The sequence below is a fragment of the Eriocheir sinensis genome, unplaced genomic scaffold (assembly GCF_024679095.1).
Source record: "Eriocheir sinensis breed Jianghai 21 unplaced genomic scaffold, ASM2467909v1 Scaffold226, whole genome shotgun sequence".
NCBI lineage: Eukaryota > Metazoa > Arthropoda > Malacostraca > Decapoda > Varunidae > Eriocheir > Eriocheir sinensis.
In genome coordinates, this window is record NW_026111528.1 from 157,159 (window position 1) to 177,073 (window position 19,915).

The 19,915-nt window shown below is 43.1% G+C and overlaps 1 protein-coding gene across 1 annotated transcript in view; it reads right to left on the minus strand.

Annotated features, from left to right (window-relative positions):
- LOC126990934 (uncharacterized) overlaps positions 1-19,915 on the minus strand; it is a 102,296-nt gene that overhangs the window by 81,696 nt on the left and 685 nt on the right. Inside the window, exon 3 of the mRNA XM_050849566.1 lies at positions 16,557-16,654. Coding sequence (XP_050705523.1) covers positions 16,557-16,654 — 98 coding nt within the window. The remainder of the gene's footprint in view (positions 1-16,556; positions 16,655-19,915) is intronic.

Consider the following 19,915-nt stretch of genomic DNA (forward strand, 5'->3'; position numbering starts at 1 on the left):
GATGGTTCACACATTCTTCCCGCAACATACAGATGGTTCACACACTCTTCCCGTAACATACAGATGGTTCACACATTCTTCCCGTAACATAGAGATGGTTCACACATTCTTCCCGTAACATAGAGATGGTTCACACATTCTTCCCGTAACATACAGATGGTTCACACATTCTTTCCGTAACATACAAATGGTTCACACATTCTTCCCTCCCGTAATATACAGATGGTTCACACATTCTTCCCGTAACATACAGATGGTTCACACATTCTTCCCGTAACATACAGATGGTTCACACATTCTTTCCGTAACATACAGATGGTTCACACATTCTTCCCTCCCGTAATATACAGATGGTTCACACATTCTTCCCGTAACATACAGATGGTTCACACATTCTTCCCGTAACATACAGATGGTTCACACATTCTTCCCGTAACATACAGATGGTTCACACATTCTTCCCGTAACATACAGATGGTTCACACATTCTTCCCGTAACATACAGATGGTTCACACATTCTTCCCTCCCGTAACATACAGATGGTTCACACATTCTTCCCTCCCGTAACATACAGATGGTTCACACATTCTTCCCGTAACATACAGATGGTTCACACATTCTTCCCGTAACATACAGATGGTTCACACATTCTTCCCGTAACATACAGATGGTTCACACATTCTTCTCTCCCGTAACATACAGATGGTTCACACACTCTTCCCGTAACATACAGATGGTTCACACATTCTTCCCGTAACATACAGATGGTTCACACACTCTTCCCGTAACATACAGATGGTTCACACATTCTTCCCTCCCGTAACATACAGATGGTTCACACACTCTTCCCGTAACATACAGATGGTTCACACATTCTTCCCGTAACATACAGATGGTTCACACATTCTTCCCGTAACATACAGATGGTTCACACATTCTTCCCGTAACATACAGATGGTTCACACACTCTTCCCGTAACATACAGATGGTTCACACATTATTCCCGTAACATACAGATGGTTCACACATTCTTCCCGTATCATACAGATGGTTCACACATTCTTCCCGTATCATACAGAAGGTTCACACATTCTTCCCGTAACATACAGATGGTTCACACATTCTTCCCGTAACATACAGATGGTTCACACATTCTTCCCGTATCATACAGAAGGTTCACACATTCTTCCCGTAACATACAGATGGTTCACACATTCTTCCCGTAACATACAGATGTTTCACACATTCTTCCCGTATCATACAGAAGGTTCACACATTCTTCCCGTAACATACAGATGGTTCACACATTCTTCCCGTAACATACAGATGGTTCACACATTCTTCCCGTAACATACAGATGGTTCACACATTCTTCCCGTATCATACAGAAGGTTCACACATTCTTCCCGTAACATACAGATGGTTCACACATTCTTCCCGTAACATACAGATGGTTCACACATTCTTCCCGTATCATACAGATGGTTCACACATTCTTCCCGTATCATACAGAAGGTTCACACATTCTTCCCGTAACATACATATGGATCACACATTCTTCCCGTAACATACAGATGGTTCACACATTCTTCCCGTATCATACAGAAGGTTCACACATTATTCCCGTAACATACAGATGGTTCACACATTCTTCCCGTAACATACAGATGGTTCACACATTCTTCCCGTAACATACAGATGGTTCACACATTCTTCCCGTAACATACAGATGGTTCACACATTCTTCCCGTAACATACAGATGGTTCACACATTCTTCCCTCCCGTAACATACAGATGGTTCACACATTCTTCCCGTAACATACAGATGGTTCACACATTCTTCCCGTAACATACAGATGGTTCACACATTCTTCCCGTAACATACAGATGGTTCACACATTCTTCCCGTAACATACAGATGGTTCACACATTCTTCCCGTAACATACAGATGGTTCACACATTCTTCCCGTAACATACAGATGGTTCACACATTCTTCCCGTAACATACAGATGGTTCACACATTCTTCCCTCCCGTAACATACAGATGGTTCACACATTCTTTCCATGACATACACATTCACACATCCTTCCATTCACAGGCGAGGCGGGCGGCAAGCAACAGGCAGTGACGGGAATAGAATGAATGAATGTGCATTGGAACCACAGCAAGAATGGTCGAATGAGACAACAGAACCACAACAAGAATGAGGGAGGGACTGAGATACCAGCAGCAGAACCACCACAGCAAGAATTATATACAGACCTTACTGTAGTGAATGCATGTGGTAGTGGTAGTAATAGTAGCAGTAGTGGTAGTAATAATAGTAATAGTAGTAGTAGTTGTAATAATAATAGTAATAGTAGTAGTAGTAGTAGTAGTAATAGTAATAATAGTAGTAGTAGTAGTAATAACAGTAGTAGTTTGCAAGATTTATAGTAGCAAGAGCTTCCTCCTCCTCCTCCTCTTCTTCCTCCTCCTCCTTGCTCCTCCTCCTCTTTTACTATATCTTCTCTCTCCTTCTGTTCGTGTTTTCCCTCCTTCCTAATATATATTTTCTTCTCCTCTTCTTCTTTTTCTTTTTCTTCTTCTTCTTTTCTTCCTATATTATTTTGTCATTTATTTCTTCTTTCCTTTATTTTTCTTCATTTCTGATATATGTCATTATTTATCCTTCTTCCTCCTCCTCCTCCTTCTTTATCGCTTCCCCTCCCTCTTCTCTTCCTATATGATTCATTTTTCTCTCATGTATCTCTCTTTCCTTTCTAATTTTTCCTCCTCCTCCTCCTCCTCTTCCTTCCTCTTTCCTTTCTTATTTTTCTTCCTTTGCTCCTTCTCCTCCTCCTCCTCCTCTTCCTTCTTTGACCCCTCCTCTTCCTCTCCTAGGATTCGTTTTCTATAATTTTATGTCTTTTTCCTTTCTACTTCTCCTTTTCCTTCCTCTCTCCCCCTTTCTGCCCTTTCTTCCTTTATTCTCCTGCTTATTATTTCTTCTTCTCAGGTTTTTTTAATATATTTTTCCTTTTCTCCGTTTTTCATTCCATCTTCATTTCTGTTCCTCCTCCTCCTCTTCCTTTTCTTCTATATCTCCAGCGTTAGTTTTCTTCCTCCGTTTCTCCTCCTACTTGTTCTCCTCCTCCTCCTCCTCGATCTTCTCCTCTTGTAAACTTATGTCTTTCTTATACTTCTCTTCCTCCTCCTCTTCCTTGTTTTCTCTATTTCCTTCCTTAATTTTATCCTTCGTTTCTCCTCCTACTTGTCCTCCTCCTCCTCTTCTAAACTTATGTCTTTCTTATACTTCTCTTCCTCCTCCTCTTCCTTGTTTTCTCTATTTCCATCATTTATTTTCGTCCGTCATTTCTCCTCCTCCTCCTCCACTTCCTCTTCTAAACTTATGTATTTCTTATACTTCTCTCTTCCTCCTCCTTCTCCTCCTCTTCCTTGTTTTCTCTATTTCCATCATTTATTTTCGTCCGTCATTTCTCCTCTTACGGATCCTCCTCTAGCTATAATTTTCTTCCTCTGTTCCTCCTCCTCTTCTAAACTTACGTTTTTCTTATATTCCTCTTTTCATAGTTTTCATTACACCTCCTTTTCTGTTCCTCCTCCTCCTCCTCCTTTCTTATTTTCTATGTTTTCTTCCTTCGTTCCTCTCATACAAATCCTCATCTATATTTTTCCTTAGTTCCTCCTCCTCCTATTTTTCCTCTTCTAAATCTTCCCATCTCCTTCCCCTATAATTTGCATGCAAGAGAAAGTATATTAAGGCATGGGTGTATATTGAACAGATGCATTAGTTTTGTCATTCTTGTGTATATCCATGACAGATAATACTAATAGCAATAATAATAATGTTTCACTAGTCTCGTACGTGCACTGAGGGAACCCGGGCCTTCAGGGTACAAGCCAGGGCAGCAAGCAAACTCAACCATCGTGCCAGGGGCCAATTCTGCGGCACTACACCTGACGTCCCAGCCTAACAGTGTGGACATTGAGGGAATGATGACTGATGATGAGACTAATGCACTTGTTAAATACACTCCTTTACTTTCATTTACACTTCCTTCAGCTTCCATATTATACAGGAGGAGGAGGAAGGGGATCTGGAGGAGGATAAGTAGGAGGAGGAGGAGGAGCTCATAAGGGACTCAGTTAATGTGCTGCCCCAACTTTTATTGCAAGGGTCCGGGTCCATTCCCAGCACTGTGAGGTACACACTTTGATATTTTGAACTGTTATTGCCGCGTCACTGATGCTTCACGAATTCAAATATATAAGAAAAAGATGAGTGGCAAGCACAACACTCTCTCTCTCTCTCTCTCTCTCTCTCTCAGGGGCCTAGACTCAAGCCATTTTTTTCTATCATTTATTTATTTACTTAATACTAATACAAATTTAATCTCTTCACCAAAGTCTGAGTTGGGAAAAGGATTCTCTCTCTCTCTCTCTCTCTCTCTCTCTCTCTCTCTCTCTCTCTCTCTCTCTCTCTCTCTCTCTCTCTCTCTCATGGAAATACTAATATATTTTGATTTGATGTAAGGGATATGTGTCGTAAGCTTGAAATGCTCTCATTCCTGATGCACCAATTTTAAAGCTTCCCACAGCAGTTTGTCACTGTTTGGCTGCCCTGGGAACTGTCACTGTCTGGCTGGCACTAAGACGATGCTGTCACCGTTAACCCCTTGACTGCGGATTTCCTATAAGAAGACATCACTTAGCAACAGGAATGGAACAAAAAGTGGCTGCTACAATTCAATGAAGAAAAATGTAAAGTACTGCACCCTGGGAGGGGATATCCAGCATACCAGTGCCACATGGGAAACACTCCACTATCCATCACAGAGGCAGAGGAAGACCTGGGAGTGTATGTTACCAGGCTACCAGTGAAGGGATATCCAGCACACCAATACCACATGGGAAACACTCCACTATCCACCACAGAGGCAGAGGAAGACCTGGGAGTATATGTTATCAGGCTACTAGTGAAAGCCAAATCTGTGCCAATCGCAGCGGATGTGTTAGCAGCGCACTGATTAGGGTGGGTGTCTGCAGCCAGGCATGGGCTGTAGATTGACCTCATGTGTGGACGTGGGAAATTTGTCCACATTGGGTCAAATGTGGCGCTCAAGCCTGGCTGTACACACCTGATCACTGACCTCCAGTGAGTGGCACGTTAGGAGCAGCCTGGTAGTGACAGTGCAATGCTGAGTGACATAAATCTCTCTCTCTCTCTCTCTCTCTCTCTCTCTCTCTCTCTCTCTCTCTCTCTCTCTCTCTCTCTCTCTCTCTCAGCCACAGGCCCCACAGGATGTCACTCCACAGTATGTTTACAAACCCCACAGACACATGATCCCCGGACACATAAATAATTCTCTCTCTCTCTCTCTCTCTCTCTCTCTCTCTCTCTCTCTCTCTCTCTCTCTCTCTCTCTCTCTCAGCCACAGGCCCCACAGGATGTCACCCCACAGTATGTTTACAAACCCCACAGACACAAGACCCCCCGACACATAAATATTCTCTCTCTCTCTCTCTCTCTCTCTCTCTCTCTCTCTCTCTCTCTCTCTCTCTCTCTCTCTCTCTCTCTCTCTCTTGCATTAATGTAAACACAATGTAAGTTAACTGAATAAATATGGAGATACAGAAAGTCTTGTTTGAATGGAGCCAGCACAGAGGAGAGAGAAATATGAAGTAAAAATAAGAGAAAAGAAGAAATTTGGAATATATCAGAAGCATGCAGAGGACCTGATACTACTATTACAACTACTTCTACAAATACCACTATATTACACAATGGCTGGAAGTGGTGAATGCTGAGCTCTGAGGATCTGAGTTCAGAGTCCAGTTTCCAACCTTTAATTCTCCCTCTAAAGACAACCCGAAGGAACACGAGAAGGAAGAGAGGAAAGGATCAAAGAGATGGAGTTCATTACATTGAGATCAAAGAGATGGAGATACATTAAGTCTTATAGGAAAATGGAGAAGGATGATAATTAGTTTTTAAGTGAGAGAAGATTGTCATAAAGGAGATGAAAGCACTGGAGAGATGGAGATACTAATAAGGTTGGTATTCTCAAACACCTCGCATCAACTATTTCCAAAGGCATAAAAGGAGATCAGTCGAGCTCTAAAGGGTGGTATTTTAAGTTCTTGTTACAGAAGAAGGGTCAAACTACCACCAGGGCCATGAAACTACCCCTGGAAATGCCTCCCACAACTCATACGAAAGCCTTGTTGAATCTGTGCGCTTGGGCGCCGAAATGTTAAAAAAATATGATGGTTAGTCTTGTATGAAAATGGAGAAGGGATGAGATGTAATTTTTATGAGAGAATACGAGTGGCATGGAAGTGTTGGATATAAATTATTTAATCACAACGGAAGGGAGGAGGCAACTAAGAGGACACAGTAAGAAATTGAGAAAGGGGACTTGTTTGAAAGACATGCAGTTTTCCATACAGGAGTGTGGATACATGGAATGGACGAAGCAAAGACCTTGTTGAAGCGGGCAGTGACCAGAAAATGAAGAAAAAGCTAGACAAATATAGATTGGGAGACAGGACTGACCATGCTTGAGCTGAGGCCCTGTATACTGCAAATAGGCACACACATACTTTATTTCACATTTGTTTCAGCTGTTCTTCGTGTGAGTCAGAACTTGAGTCCACGCCACCACTAAAGTGTTTTCTCTATTGCAAGTGTTACAGCCTAACTAACATTCCTGAGAGCCACAAGCTACACCTTTCTTTCTTATTTTACTTTTCTTCTTTGTCTTTTCTTAGCACCAGTGTTGTGATGGGATGTTCTTTTTCTCCTTCCTTCTTCATCTCTCACACTTCCTTCCACCCCCGTCAAGTTGAAGGGACTGCCTTTTCATCGCCTCCCCTCAATGCTGTCTGTTTGTCTGTATATCATGTATGTTTTCCGCCGTGACAAAAGTCCGAGTATACAAAAGGTCGCGCGCACTGTTTCGCTGTGAGCTCATTATACATGTTTTTGCCATTCTAAAAATACTACTGCTTTATGGGACCAGATGGCTCCATGACAGTGTTTGGCTGGGAGGGAGGGAGGGAGAAGTGTTTGTAAGAGTGGAGAGACAGGAAAAAGTAATGGTGAAGGCGATTGTTTCCACTAGTGCTTTATGGGACCAGATGGCTCCATGACAGTGTTTGGCTGAGAGGGAGGGAGAGGGAGGGAGAAGTGTTTGTAAGAGTGGAGAGGAAGGAAAGAGTAATGGTGAAGGCGACTGTTTCCTTTGTGTGTCATAATTTGAGCACATGCCAGCACTGTGAAGGAGAGTAAGTGTAATTCCTATTGTAACTGTCACAGCATAAAATTCACAAGGCACAGATTTCTTTCTTTTTCCTTTTTCCTCTTCTTCCTTCTTTCCTCTTGTCCTTGTCCGCTTTTATCGCCCGGTTAGTGGTAGCAGTAATGGTAGTTCTTTCCTCTTTCCTACAAAATTTCCATGCAGTTTTTCCAAGCTGCATGGTTCTTTATCCTTTCTTGCCAGCTTTGGCTGGAGGGATGGGGGGTGGGAAGGAGCCTTCGCCTTTGCTGTCCTTCATCTTCCACCTTTGATTAGATAGTTAGTGTAGCTTGTCACAAACAGCCTCATAAGGACCAGCAGGTCTGGTGTTGTTTGTTCTTCCTTTGTGTTCTCCTTCAGCAGTGCCACCATTCTGTAGATTAGTAAGTGCTTCTTCTTGTTGTAATTGACTGTTTGTTCTCTTCCCTCAAGGTCCTGCCATTACTTTGCCTTCCTTCAGCTTCTTCACAGCCCAAAATCACAAGGCACAGATTTCTTTCTCTTTTATTTTTCCTCTTCCTTCTTATTCTTCAGCAGTGCCACCATTCTGTAGATTAGTAAGTGCTTCTTCTTGTTGTAATTGACTGACTGTTCTCTTCCCTCCATTACTTTGCCTTCCTTCAGCTTCTTCACAGCCCAAAATCACAAGGTACATATTTTTCCTTTCTTCCTCTTCCTTCTTATTCTTCAGCAGTGCCACCATTATAAGGACTATTAAATGCTTCTTCTTGTCGTAACTGTCCATTCCCTTTCCTTCAATCTCTTCATGTGTCTCTTTTTCTGTGTTTCCTATCTTCCATTGTAGCTGCAGATTTCTTTCTCTTTCCTTTTTATCCTCTTCCTCCTTCTACTCCTTCACCAGTGCCACATAATTCTTCCTCTTTTCATTTTTCCTCCTCCTTCTCCTCTGCCTATAGCACCAGTAGGCTCTCTCGAGGGACCACTTGGAAGACCCCAGTCCGTTCGTGGCACAGGCGAATTTAATTTATAGTGGCTGCTGTGATGTATGACTCTGCTTGGCCCATGCTGCCCCCCGGTGCTCCTCTTGACCGAAGTCGCTGAAGTCAAGGTTGATTGAAGACCTGGGCAGCATGTGGGTAATATTCCACCACTGGCCGATGGTTAAGAATTGTCAGTGTCTTGCAGAGGGACTTGAGCCTGGGTCCTTGGGGTCATGGCATCCAGGCACCGACCACTCAGCCATCGTCAGTAAGTGTTTTCTTTGCTCAAACCTGCAGTGTCTTCCTTCTAAGTTCAACACACACAAGCCACACCACACTCCCTCTGTTTTGTCTTCTTTCTCTTCCTTTCAATAGTGCTGTCATTGTGAGGTAAGCATTTCTTCCTGTTCAAACCCTGCAGTGTGTCCCTTCTTAGGTTCAACACACACAAGCCACACAACTCCATTTTGTCTTCTTTCTCTTCCTTTCACTAGTGCTGTCATTGTGAGGTAAGCATTTCTTCTTGTTCAAACCCTGCAGTGTGTCCCTTCTTAAGTTCAACACACACAAGCCACACTACACTCCCTCTGTTCCACCTTCTTTCTCTTCCTTTCACTAGTGCTGTCACTGTGAGGGGTAACTAGTGTTTTCTTCTTCCTTCATGTTCCATCTGTCGCTGTTCTTCCTCTAAGGTACGGCCACTTCATCGCCTCCCTTCAACTTCTTCTTCTTCCCTCTCTTTTGGGTTTGCTTCCTGTGCTTCATCACATCAGTACTTGAGCCAAAACTGCCATTGTGAGGGGTAACTAGTGTTTTTTTCATATTCTATCCATCCCTGTTCCTCCTCTAAGGCACGGCAACTTCATAACCTCCCTGCAACTTCTTCTTTTTCCCTCTCCTTCGTGTTTGCTTCCTATGTTTAATCACGTCAGTACTTGAGCCAACGCTGCCATTGTGAGGGGTAACTAGTGTTTTTTTCATGTTCTACTCATCCCTGTTCTTCCTCTAAGGCACAGCAAGTTCATCGCCTCCCTTCAACTTCTTCCCTCTCCTTTGGGTTTGCTTCCTGCTTCCTCACATCGGTACTTGAGCCAACGCTGCCATTGTGAGGGGTAACTAGTGCTTTTTCATATTCTATCCATCCTTGTTCTTCCTCTAAGGTACGGCCACTTCATCGCCTCCCTTCAACTTCTTCCCTCTCCTTCGGGTTTGTTTCCTATGTTTAATCACATCGGTATTTGAGCCAGAACCGCCATTCGTGAGGCCATTAAGTGCTTCCTCCTGCTTCTCCAGTGAACTTCCTTCCTCTTCCTCCCCAGCCTGAGACACACACACCACACCTCTCCTCCTCTTTGTCCTTGAACCTTCACTGACACCACCATCTGAAGGCCAGTGTGTGTTTCCTCCTGGTGTGGTAATGTGGGGTCTACCTTCCCAGTCTGAGACACACACCTCACCTCTCCTCTTTGTCCTTGAACCTTCACTAACACCACCGTTCTGAAGGCTAGTGTGTGTTTCCTCCTGGTGTGGTAATGTGGGGTCTTCCTTCCCAGCCTGAGACACACACCTCACCTCTCCTCTTTGTCCTTGAACCTTCACTAACACCACCGTTCTGAAGGCTAGTGTGTGTTTCCTCCTGGTGTGGTAATGTGGCGTCTTCCTTCCCAGCCTGAGACACACACACCACACATTTATTTTTCTTCTTTTTCCCTGCAGTGGTGTTGGTGTTGTCTGGCAGGGAGCACGGCACGGCTACAATGGTTCCGTCAGCGCACCGTTCCTTCAACTTGTACTCCTCCAAATACCTGGAAAGTGCCGAGGTGTGAGAATGTGCCGAGGTGTGAGAATGTGGTTTGGTGAGGGAAAGCATTGCGCCTCCCCCTCTTCCCTTTCCAACACTTTTTGTCCCCTCTTATCTCTCTTTCCCTTTCCTCTTCCTTCCTCCTTTATTTTCTACTCTTCCTTTTCCTTCGCTTTCCTTTCCATCACTTTTCATCCACTTCTCTCTCTTTCCCTTCCTCCCCTTCCCTTCTCTCTCTCTTCCCATCCCTTCACTCTCTCTCTCTCTCTCTCTCTCTCTCTCTCTCTCTCTCTCTCTCTCTCTCTCTCTCTCTCTCTCTCTCTCTCTCCTTCTCCTTCCTTCCCTTCCCTTCCCTTCTCTCTCTTCCCCTTCCTCTTCCTTCCTTTCCTTCCCTTCCCTTTCAATCACCTTCTCTCTCTCTCTCGTCCCCTTCCTCCCTTCCCTTTCTTTCTTACTTTCCCCTTACTCCCTTTCCTTTATATACTCTTGGGAGGGAGGGAAGGAATGGGGGGGAATGGAGGTGGCCAAAGTCTCCTATCACTGTGGCTCTGTCAGTGGCGTCGTGGGGTTGTTGGCGCCCGGGGGCAAAGTCTATTATGGCGCCCCCAAAGGGGTGAAGGGCTCTTTTCATTTGAGTGTACTAATCTTGGCAGGAAATGTTTGCCTTTATTATTTCAGATATATTGTGTTGAAAACAAAGCATTCTAGTTTGCATAATAATATTCTGGAATGATAGAACACAAACCGAATTTGCAAACTAAAATAGTTTATTTTATTAATAATATATATAATTAATTAATTATTAGCCCTCATAAATAAATTCCAAAATGTTGATAAGATAAATAAGATGTAGACTATAGTAAGGCATCACAGCAACCAGTAACTCTTAATAACCAAAGACAAATGGCAAATTAAACAGATATGACTAAAATAGGAGATAAACTTTAGTAAAAACAGGGGCTAAGAAAATCATGAAAATGTACAAATTGTTGCCGGTATAGAAGTTAATATTAGAAAAAAATGTATTTTGTGGTAAAGACTGAATAGTTATAATGCCTGGAAAGAAATCTGATAAGAACAAAGATGAATTAGTTCACTAATTATAAACCTTACTTTTCTTTAGAGAATGTTTTAGCATGTGGCAAATTAATGAACACAAAAAGATTAAAGTGCTGGATGCTTAGGGTCAACAATATGCAAGGAAATAAAACGGTATAAAGCTTTAAAGGGAAAAGGTAATTAGACATATATTGATAACAGAAAACCAAACCAAAGAAAAGGGTTGACAATGAATTGAAGGATATCAAGTACTGATGCACGACACAATGTACTTATCTTTCTAGATTTTACAGCTGAAAATTTATCTACCACGTCATCAAAGTTTATTTTGTCTGCGATCTCTTGCTCTACACTTAGTAGAGTTAAGGCCGACAACCTTTCTTGCCCCATAGACGTTCCAAGGTACAACAAGATAAGTTTCAATTTACTAAATGATCGCTCACAACTAGCAATTAATACTGCAATGGTCAGCAGTATCTAAGGCCAACCCGAGGGTTTGGGAAAACACTTTCATCCCCATATTGTACAAAGAAACAAAGTAATTCCTGTGTGTTAGTGATCAGAACATCATCTCGTGTCTTAAGCAGCATTCTGCAATCTACAATTTCACTGAACAGTTCCAAGCCATCTAAGTCAGTGTCACAGAAACTTGCCACAGCAATGCACCTTTCTGTGATGTATGCTTCATTGGTTGTAGATAGCAACTCCTTAATATCCAAAAGAAAGCCAAACTTTGAATTCAAGCTAAGCAATCTGATGAACCGTTCGCCCATTTCATTATGCATTCTGTCAATAGTACCTTTTAGCAGACGTTGCATCTCATTTTCTGCTGAGAGGTCTGCACTGCATCATCACCAGTTTCACCAGGCAATTTTTTCTTCACTCCACGTCGTCTGTCAATTCTTACATCCCAAGCATGACAGAGCTCCTTTGCTTTTTTGATAGATGTCTGGCAGATTTCCTGCCGATTAGCAAGGAAATAAACTTGCAACGCCTGGATATCTTGTGCTGCCTCATGGAAATTCATTTTTGGATCCTGCAGTTTCTTCTGGACTCTGTCAATCTTGGTAAGTAAAATGTTCCAGAAACTTAGTGCAGCAAAGAAATCAAATGTCAAAATTCTGCTGCTCAACAGCTGTGTTGCTTCACTTCTGGTATCTGTTGTCTCCTTCAAATCACTTCCGATGGTCTCTAAAAGTTGGACCAAATCCCCCACATTTTCATGTATGGGTCGAACTGCATCAGCTCTAGCACTCCATCCAGCGTGTTTCAGATTCAGCTTTCACAGATATAGGCAAATTCTTCTTCAGTGTCTCCCATCGATAGGTCGACCTTGAAAAGAAAACATACACTGCCTGCACAGTTCCAGAAAATGTGACCATCGCCACCTCATGACTAGCGGAATGAACCCCAGCCAAATTTAATGAGTGGTTGTCACAGTTCACATATATTGCTTTAGGGTTCACTGTAACAAGTCTTTGTTGTACTCCTTATTTGTGTCCAGACATGACAGCAGCATAGTCATGACACTGAGAACGAGAGTCTTCAAAAGGCAAGTGATCTTTCTCCAGCTGCTGCATTGTTACATTTACAGTACTTGCTGCATCCTTTTGGTGTACTTGAATAAATCCAAGGAAACTTTCTTTCACACAAACTGTTTTTTCTTCATAGTTTATCTCTACATATCTTATGATCTCTGACATTTGTTCCCTGTGTGCAGCATCTGGAGTTGAATCAAGCATTATACCGTAGTGCTCAGCTCTTCGGATGTCACCCAGTAAAGTGCTTCCAGCAGTAGATGCAATAATCTGGATGAATTCATTTTGGACTTCAGCAGACAAATATGAAGGGGACCTTGGATTTTGAAAGACATAGACCAGATGGTTTTTCATGACAGGATCAAACTCTGCAATTAGTTTTAAAAGGCCTCTGAAATTTCCAATATTATTTTCATCTGTTTCAGTGCAGGTTATATTATCTCTGTGACCTCTCAGTGCTAAATTTTGTTTGGACAGATATCTAATACAGTGCAGAATTCTCTTGAGGGTTTGTCGCCACTATTCCTTCTCTGTGGCAATGTGCCCTTGAAGCTGTTTGTCAATTAGTCCTTCCTTTTCAACAAGGCGCCTTTCCATTTCTTTCTATCTTGTGAAAGAGTCACGATGTCTCTGACTATTTTCATGTGCAATGATTTTTTCTGGCTTTTTCCAGCTGCTAAAACCTCCCTCTAGCTCTAGGGAAGAACAGTGGCTGGCAGTCTCTGTCGAGGGAAACAGAAACACGAGAAGCAAAACACTGCACTTTTGACAGCTGAATAGACTAACCAAGACCAAAGCACTTCTCCTTTTCCTTTGCCAAGGTGTTTTTGAACCATGCTGTAGTCACTGACCGCTTGTTTTGAACTGCAAACGCCGCGGACATATACTGGAAAAAACTTGAGCCTCTCATTAAATTTTCTGTCTGCAATGCATCTGATATAGTCACTTTCCTAGACATGTCAAATTTGAGAAATCCAACATCTTGATGCTCAATAACGTATAGTATTTTCTTCATTGCCACACCCAATTCGTCCTGTTGGATCACACCTGACGGTACATCCACTTGGGAGGAAACTGAAGATTTTTGCTTGTTTGTCTTAGGAGGAGGAGTGGGAGGAGTGTGTGTGTGTGTGTGTGTGTGTGTGTGTGTGTGTGTGTGTGTGTGTGTGTGTCTGTGTGTGTCTGTGTCTGTGTCTGTGTGTGTGTGTGTGTGTGTGTGTGTGTGTGTGTGTGTGTGTGTGTGTGTGTGTGTGTGTGTGTGTGTGTGTGTGTGTGTGTGTAATAATAATAATAATAATAATAATAAACGGTTTATTTCATGAAGTACCAGGCAGCCCTAGAGCTGAAAATATACATCAATGGAAGATGAAATGAAATGAATGAGACAAATGAACAAAGTAGTATGATCGAAAATAAAAAGGAAAATAGAAATAACAATAATAGCAATAATCATAGTAAAGATAATAATAATAATCATAATAATCACGATAATAATAATGATAATAATAATAGTAATCATAATAATAATAATAATAATCATAATAACAATCATAATAACAACAACAATAAGTCCTAATGAAAAATATTTACAAAACATACAAATTGTGCTGCTCTTAATTTGCATTGTTGATATATTTGACCATCACGGGCACTGCGCTGTTCTTATAGCGGTCAGTCCGTGCCCGTATCGGGGCAATAACGTTGTGGTGTCGCACTGAGTGCTGAGGGCGGTTCACTGCGGGTGGGAGGATGTGTCTGTGTCTGGGCTGGTTGAGAAGCTTGGTTGCGAACCGGTGTAGTAGGGTCTCGTGACGGTGTTGTAGGCTGGTGAGATGGAGGGAGTCGAGGGCGTCCTGATAGCTGGTGTAGTGAGGGCCCAGGATGATTTTGCAGGCTCGCTTCTGGACGCGTTCAAGTTGGCGGCGCTGCGTGATGTTGATGGAGGAAGACCACGCTGGGGACGCGTATGTCAGTTTGGGGAGGATGAACGAGGAGTACACGCTCGCCAGCGCACACTCAGGGGCCCCCAGCGTTTTGAGTCTCCTCAGCAGGTACAGTTTATAGGTGGCAGATCTGGTGAGCTGGGAGACGTGCTCCTTCCATGTGAGCTTGTTGTCCAGGGTGACTCCAAGTAGTTTTGCTGATGTAACTACCCGGAGGGGAGTGTCGTTGATGGACACCACAGGGGGGGCAACAGGGCAGAGGAGGTGTTGATGTGTAGGAGTGTAGTTTTGGTGTCGTTGATGGTGACCATGTTTTGTGTTGTCCATGTGTGTAGGTTGTGTAGTGTTTCCTGGAGGTGGGAATAATCTGGGTTGCTGTTGTCAACTGTTACTCCCACTGTGGTGTCGTCCACGTACTTCCAGCGGTGGGGTGTGTGGGTCAGGGCGTCATTAATTAGGATAAGGAAGCACAAAGGGCCCATTTTGGACCCCTGAGGTACCCCGCAAGTAAGGTGTAGAGGAGGGGAGGCCACTCCCTGAAATCTCACCACCTGTTTACGCTGGTGCAGGAAATCAGCCAGCCAGGAGACCAGGTTAGGGTGAAGCCCTAGGTTTATTGCTTTGTTGATGACTGTGGTATGGTGAACTAGGTCAAAAGCCTTTCGGAAATCAATAAAAGCGAGAGAAACTGATGTTTTGCGTTGTTCAAGATTTCTGTAGGCAAAGTCCAGGAGATTAATTAGGCAGTGTGTGGTGGAGGTTGACTTGATATTGCCGTACTGTTGTGGGTCTATGAGGGGAGCAAGATGAGCGTAAGTCAACTAGAAAATGAAGGCTTAACACAGGAGGCTGGGAATGGGGTGATAGAAATAGGCCTCAAGTCACTCAGTGATTGAGGGTGGTGGTCTTGGGAATCGGAGTGACATATGCTGTTTTCCAGTCAGCAGGACACTGACTTTGACGGTAGGAAGCGTTAAAATAGAGGCGAGGGGTGGCCAGCTCGGGGGCAAACTCCTGGTACAGTTTGATGGGGAGATCAGTGGGCGTGGTGGACCGCTTTGTTTTAAGTTGGCTTAGTGACCTGGCGACCTCATAGGCCTCAACCGTGGGGAGTGGTGATGGGGCGGGCAGGTAAGCTGGGAGTGAGGTCAGGTCCAGGCTGGGGAGGGACTGACAGATGGCCGAGAAGTGGAGATTGATGGCCTCGGCTGCTTCAGGTGGCGGGAGGTGAGATACGCATGGGATAGAGGGGGCGTTGTTGTTGAATCCACACAAGGCCTTAATTTTTGAGAACCATTTCCCAATGTTAGATTGCTTGAGGCTGTGGATCTTTTGGGGGTAGTATGTGGCTTTGGCTCGTTTGATTTGTTGCGGAGGGGCTTGTAGAGTGTAGGATTGGTGTGGAAGGCGTCATTTCTCTGTTCAATGAGACGTTTTATTCTGGGTGTAATCCACGGGGTGTCTGAAGGGTGCACTCGTCTTGATTTTAGAGGGAAGAAGTGTCTGTGTGTGTGTGTGTGTGTGTGTGTGTGTGTGTGTGTGTGTGTGTGTGTGTGTGTGTGTGTGTGTCTGTGTGTGTGTGTGTGTGTGTGTGTCTGTGTGTGTGTGTGTGTGTGTGTGTGTGTGTGTGTGTGTGTGTGTGTGTGTGTGTGTGTGTGTGTGTCTGTGTGTGTGTCTGTGTCTGTGTCTGTGTGTGTGTGTGTGTGTGTGTGTGTGTGTTCTCCTTGATCCATTGCATAAGAGTGTTGTCCATTGCCTATCCTCAGCAGCTATTTCCCCATGCAGGTATAATAAAGAGTTTCATAGAGTTTCACCTTCCTCTGATGTCCACTCCTCCCAACATGCCTCTTTGCAATTGAAAACCCCATCATGGTTAGATTGTCACTCCCACTTAACAATGTGTGTGTGTGTGTGTGTGTGTGTGTGTGTGTGTGTGTGTGTGTGTGTGTGTGTGTCCCTGCTACTCACCTGACGTTCTTGGGGTGTGGCCTGGGGTGCACCGCCTGCCCGGACAGAATCCACTCTGAGGGCACCGCCACACCCCTGCACTGCGCCTTCAGCCTCTCCTGTGGGGTGCACAATCAGGGTCAGCCTCACCACCAGCATGACAAGCTTGTAATGGTGCACAGCATGCTAATTTTTCAAGTCTTATTTTAAGAAAGAAAGGACATCTTCAGTGCCGGCAAATATGATTCATCTCTAAGATAATGATGACAAGAGGAGCGAGGAACTACCAAATACAGTCACACCTTGGTTTACGAGTGCCTTACTTTATGAGCGTTTTGATTTATGAGCAAAAGAAAATCACAATAAATGTCTTGGTTTACGAGCGGTGACTTGGCGTACGAGCATCCTGTTCGTACAAGTCGAGACGTGAGCGTGGGTTCCTGTTGTTCGCAGCAAGACAAGAGCGCTCAGAGCGGAAAACAATGGGAATAGGGTCTCAAGCTGGTATCACACTTGGCCTTTTTCCTCCAGCCGTGTTGGTGGTTGGCGCAACAGGCAGCTACAGCTTTAAGCCGTTATCTGGCGTTCAAGAAATACCCCAACACGAGCAAGACTTACCCAAATCTTGAAAAATCCTTGCGTTTCTTGTTCTCGTGTGTCAGATTTTCAAGAAGTCCCCCCAATTCTTGGCAAGAATCGGGGGTGTGGCACAAGATGCGGCGGGGCTGGCGACACAGGTAAACACACCGCGCCGCACCTCCTTAGGCCAAAGGCGATGACCATTTCCTGAGATTCTTACGGGTAACCCTGCCAGGTGGGGGTGCATACAGATTCACGATGTTACTGTTGTGTTACTGCTGCACCACAGACCATTTGAAAGCACCACTGTAGGTATGAAAACATCATTGTCATCATTAGAAACAAGAAAGTGAAGCGATGCCATCGGTCGGTATTTTGTTGAGAAAAGGACGCCTTGAAAAATTCCGTCTCGTGCAGTGACGCAAAGTAGCTAGAGAAAGGTTCCTAATGAACTGGAGATCTCATAACTGTGACTAAACCAATGCGTGTTGTCCTTGATGAGTGACAAAATGAGAAACTGTGTTGGTTCATCTAGTTATAAGGACAAGAAAGAGCGCTCTGGTGGATCACAGGGGGGATGGAAAACAGTCTCAAGGAAGGGGGGTAATTCTTGATTACCAGATGACGTGCGTCACACACGACCAAGATCGGCTGCCCATATCCACAACGTAAACAAACCAGTCGCCCTGTATTCACATCTTCTTTGGACCTGTAACATTTTGTATCGCTTCTTAGGTCCTCCTCCTCTCGGTCCACTCTTCACGGCATCGTTTGCAAAAGTAAGAGCTGTTGTGGCTTGTGCTGCTGCCACTCAAACTATAAGCTTGTCGCTATAGTTTATTGGAAGGAAGAAGCCGTTGTGGGTACGATCATGGCTTCAGAGACGGGAGGACAGGAGTATTTACCCAAACCAACAACTCACTCCCGGTTGACCGTACAGGCAACCACGGTTGCTTCTTGCTCCAAGCAGGGTTGCCAGAACGTGCCAAATTTGGCATTTTTTGCCATAAATTTCATAATTCTCAAAAAAATGCCATTTATTTTTGGCACAAGAAATTTGTGGTTAAAAATGCAATCTATGTCTCCAATCTTTGTCTAATGGCCCAAACAAAACCAATATCAGTCATCAGTTTCAGTCCTTTTTTTAGAAAAAGAAGAAAAGAAGAAGAAAAAAAGAGCATTTTGTTTTGACTTTCAGGATGATCCTGATGCATCTTATTTCATAATTGCTGCTAGATTGTAGAGAATAGAAGAGATGAAAAATCAGAAAAGAAAAATAAACGAAAAATAAAAATGATGAAAGAATAGATCAGTATGATAATGAGACTGATGATGTGGAATTATTATGATGAATCTAATTGGAATAATGAATAGTGTGGTTCATATATGCTCATTTATGGATTATTGCTCATTTGTTCTGTGTTTATTTTCTATTTCATTGTATTTCTTCAGTTGTAATTTACGACTTGTATTTTACGGCTATTTTTAATCCTTGCGGACTCTTTATTATTATTTTATTTATTTTATTTTTTTTTTTTTATTTTTACTTATTTTGTGGTTGGTGGTCCCGTGGTTGCGCTTCGGCGGCGCTTCGGCGTGTGAGTTCGAGGTGAGTTCGAGTGCAATGGGTGCGGTGCCAGTGGGGTGGTGGGGTGGATCCTGTTGGAGACCCCTCCCCGTTGTTGGGCCTCTCCCTGAAAAAAATTTTGGTGAGGTTGCGCCTCCTTCCTCCCTTGTATGCCTTGCACAAAAAAAAATAAAAAAAACAAAAAAAAAAAACAAAAAAAAAAAAAAAAAAAAAAAAATCAATTAATCTACCAAATGCCCTGTTGGAAAACTTTCCATTTTTTATTTTATTATTATAATTATTTTATTTTTACATATTATATTTGTACAATCCAGAGAGAGAGAGAGAGAGAGAGAGAGAGAGTGTGTGTGTGTGTGTGTGTGTGTGTGTGTGTGTGTGTGTGTGTTTTCAATAAATTTCAGCCCAAAACTATGCTTCCCCAAAAAAATGTAGTTGCAATTATTTAATTTGAACTTTTTTTTTCTTTCAAATTTTTAAAAATTCTTCTAATAAAATAAAACCTGCCCATTTTTAAAAAATGTGTTAAAAAAAAATGCAAAAATGCCAAGTAGAGATGATAGAGATGTGAATAAAACCTGGGGCCCCTGGCTCCAAGGGCTGGAGGAAAACGCCCAGTGTGACACCGCCTTAGTCCACTTTGCACACTCTCAAGGGTAGCACCGCGCTCCTGTCCGCGTACGTTTGTGCTCCAGTGTGCGATCTTTGTGTTTTCAGCACTGTATTATTTAGATATTATGCTATATTATTATACTATATTATAAAAACATATTGATTATCATTCCTAGTTGTTTGTAGAATTATCTTCATTCTGTACAAAATAACATGTAAAATGATTTTTATGTTAATATTTTTGGGGGGATATGGGACACCTTAATGGGATTCACATTAGTTTAAATGGGAAATTTGTTTTGGCTTACAAGTGTTTTGATTTGGGAGCAAAATTCCAGAACGAATTAGACTCATAAACCAAGGCATGACTGTAGAGGCAAAAGGTATTGTTTACTGCACTGGAGGTTGTTTTTAGAAATGATAGGAATGTTTGTACCATAAAAAATGATCCGTGGGTTTATCATGCAAATTAACTCAGATGGCGGCAGTATTAGAAGAAAAGCTCCCCAAAATGAATGGTCTATATATAGTCATTGCCGACCTTAGGACCGCAGCACAAGTATAGTTACACCACATAAGGGGTGTTTTAACTATTGTTTATATA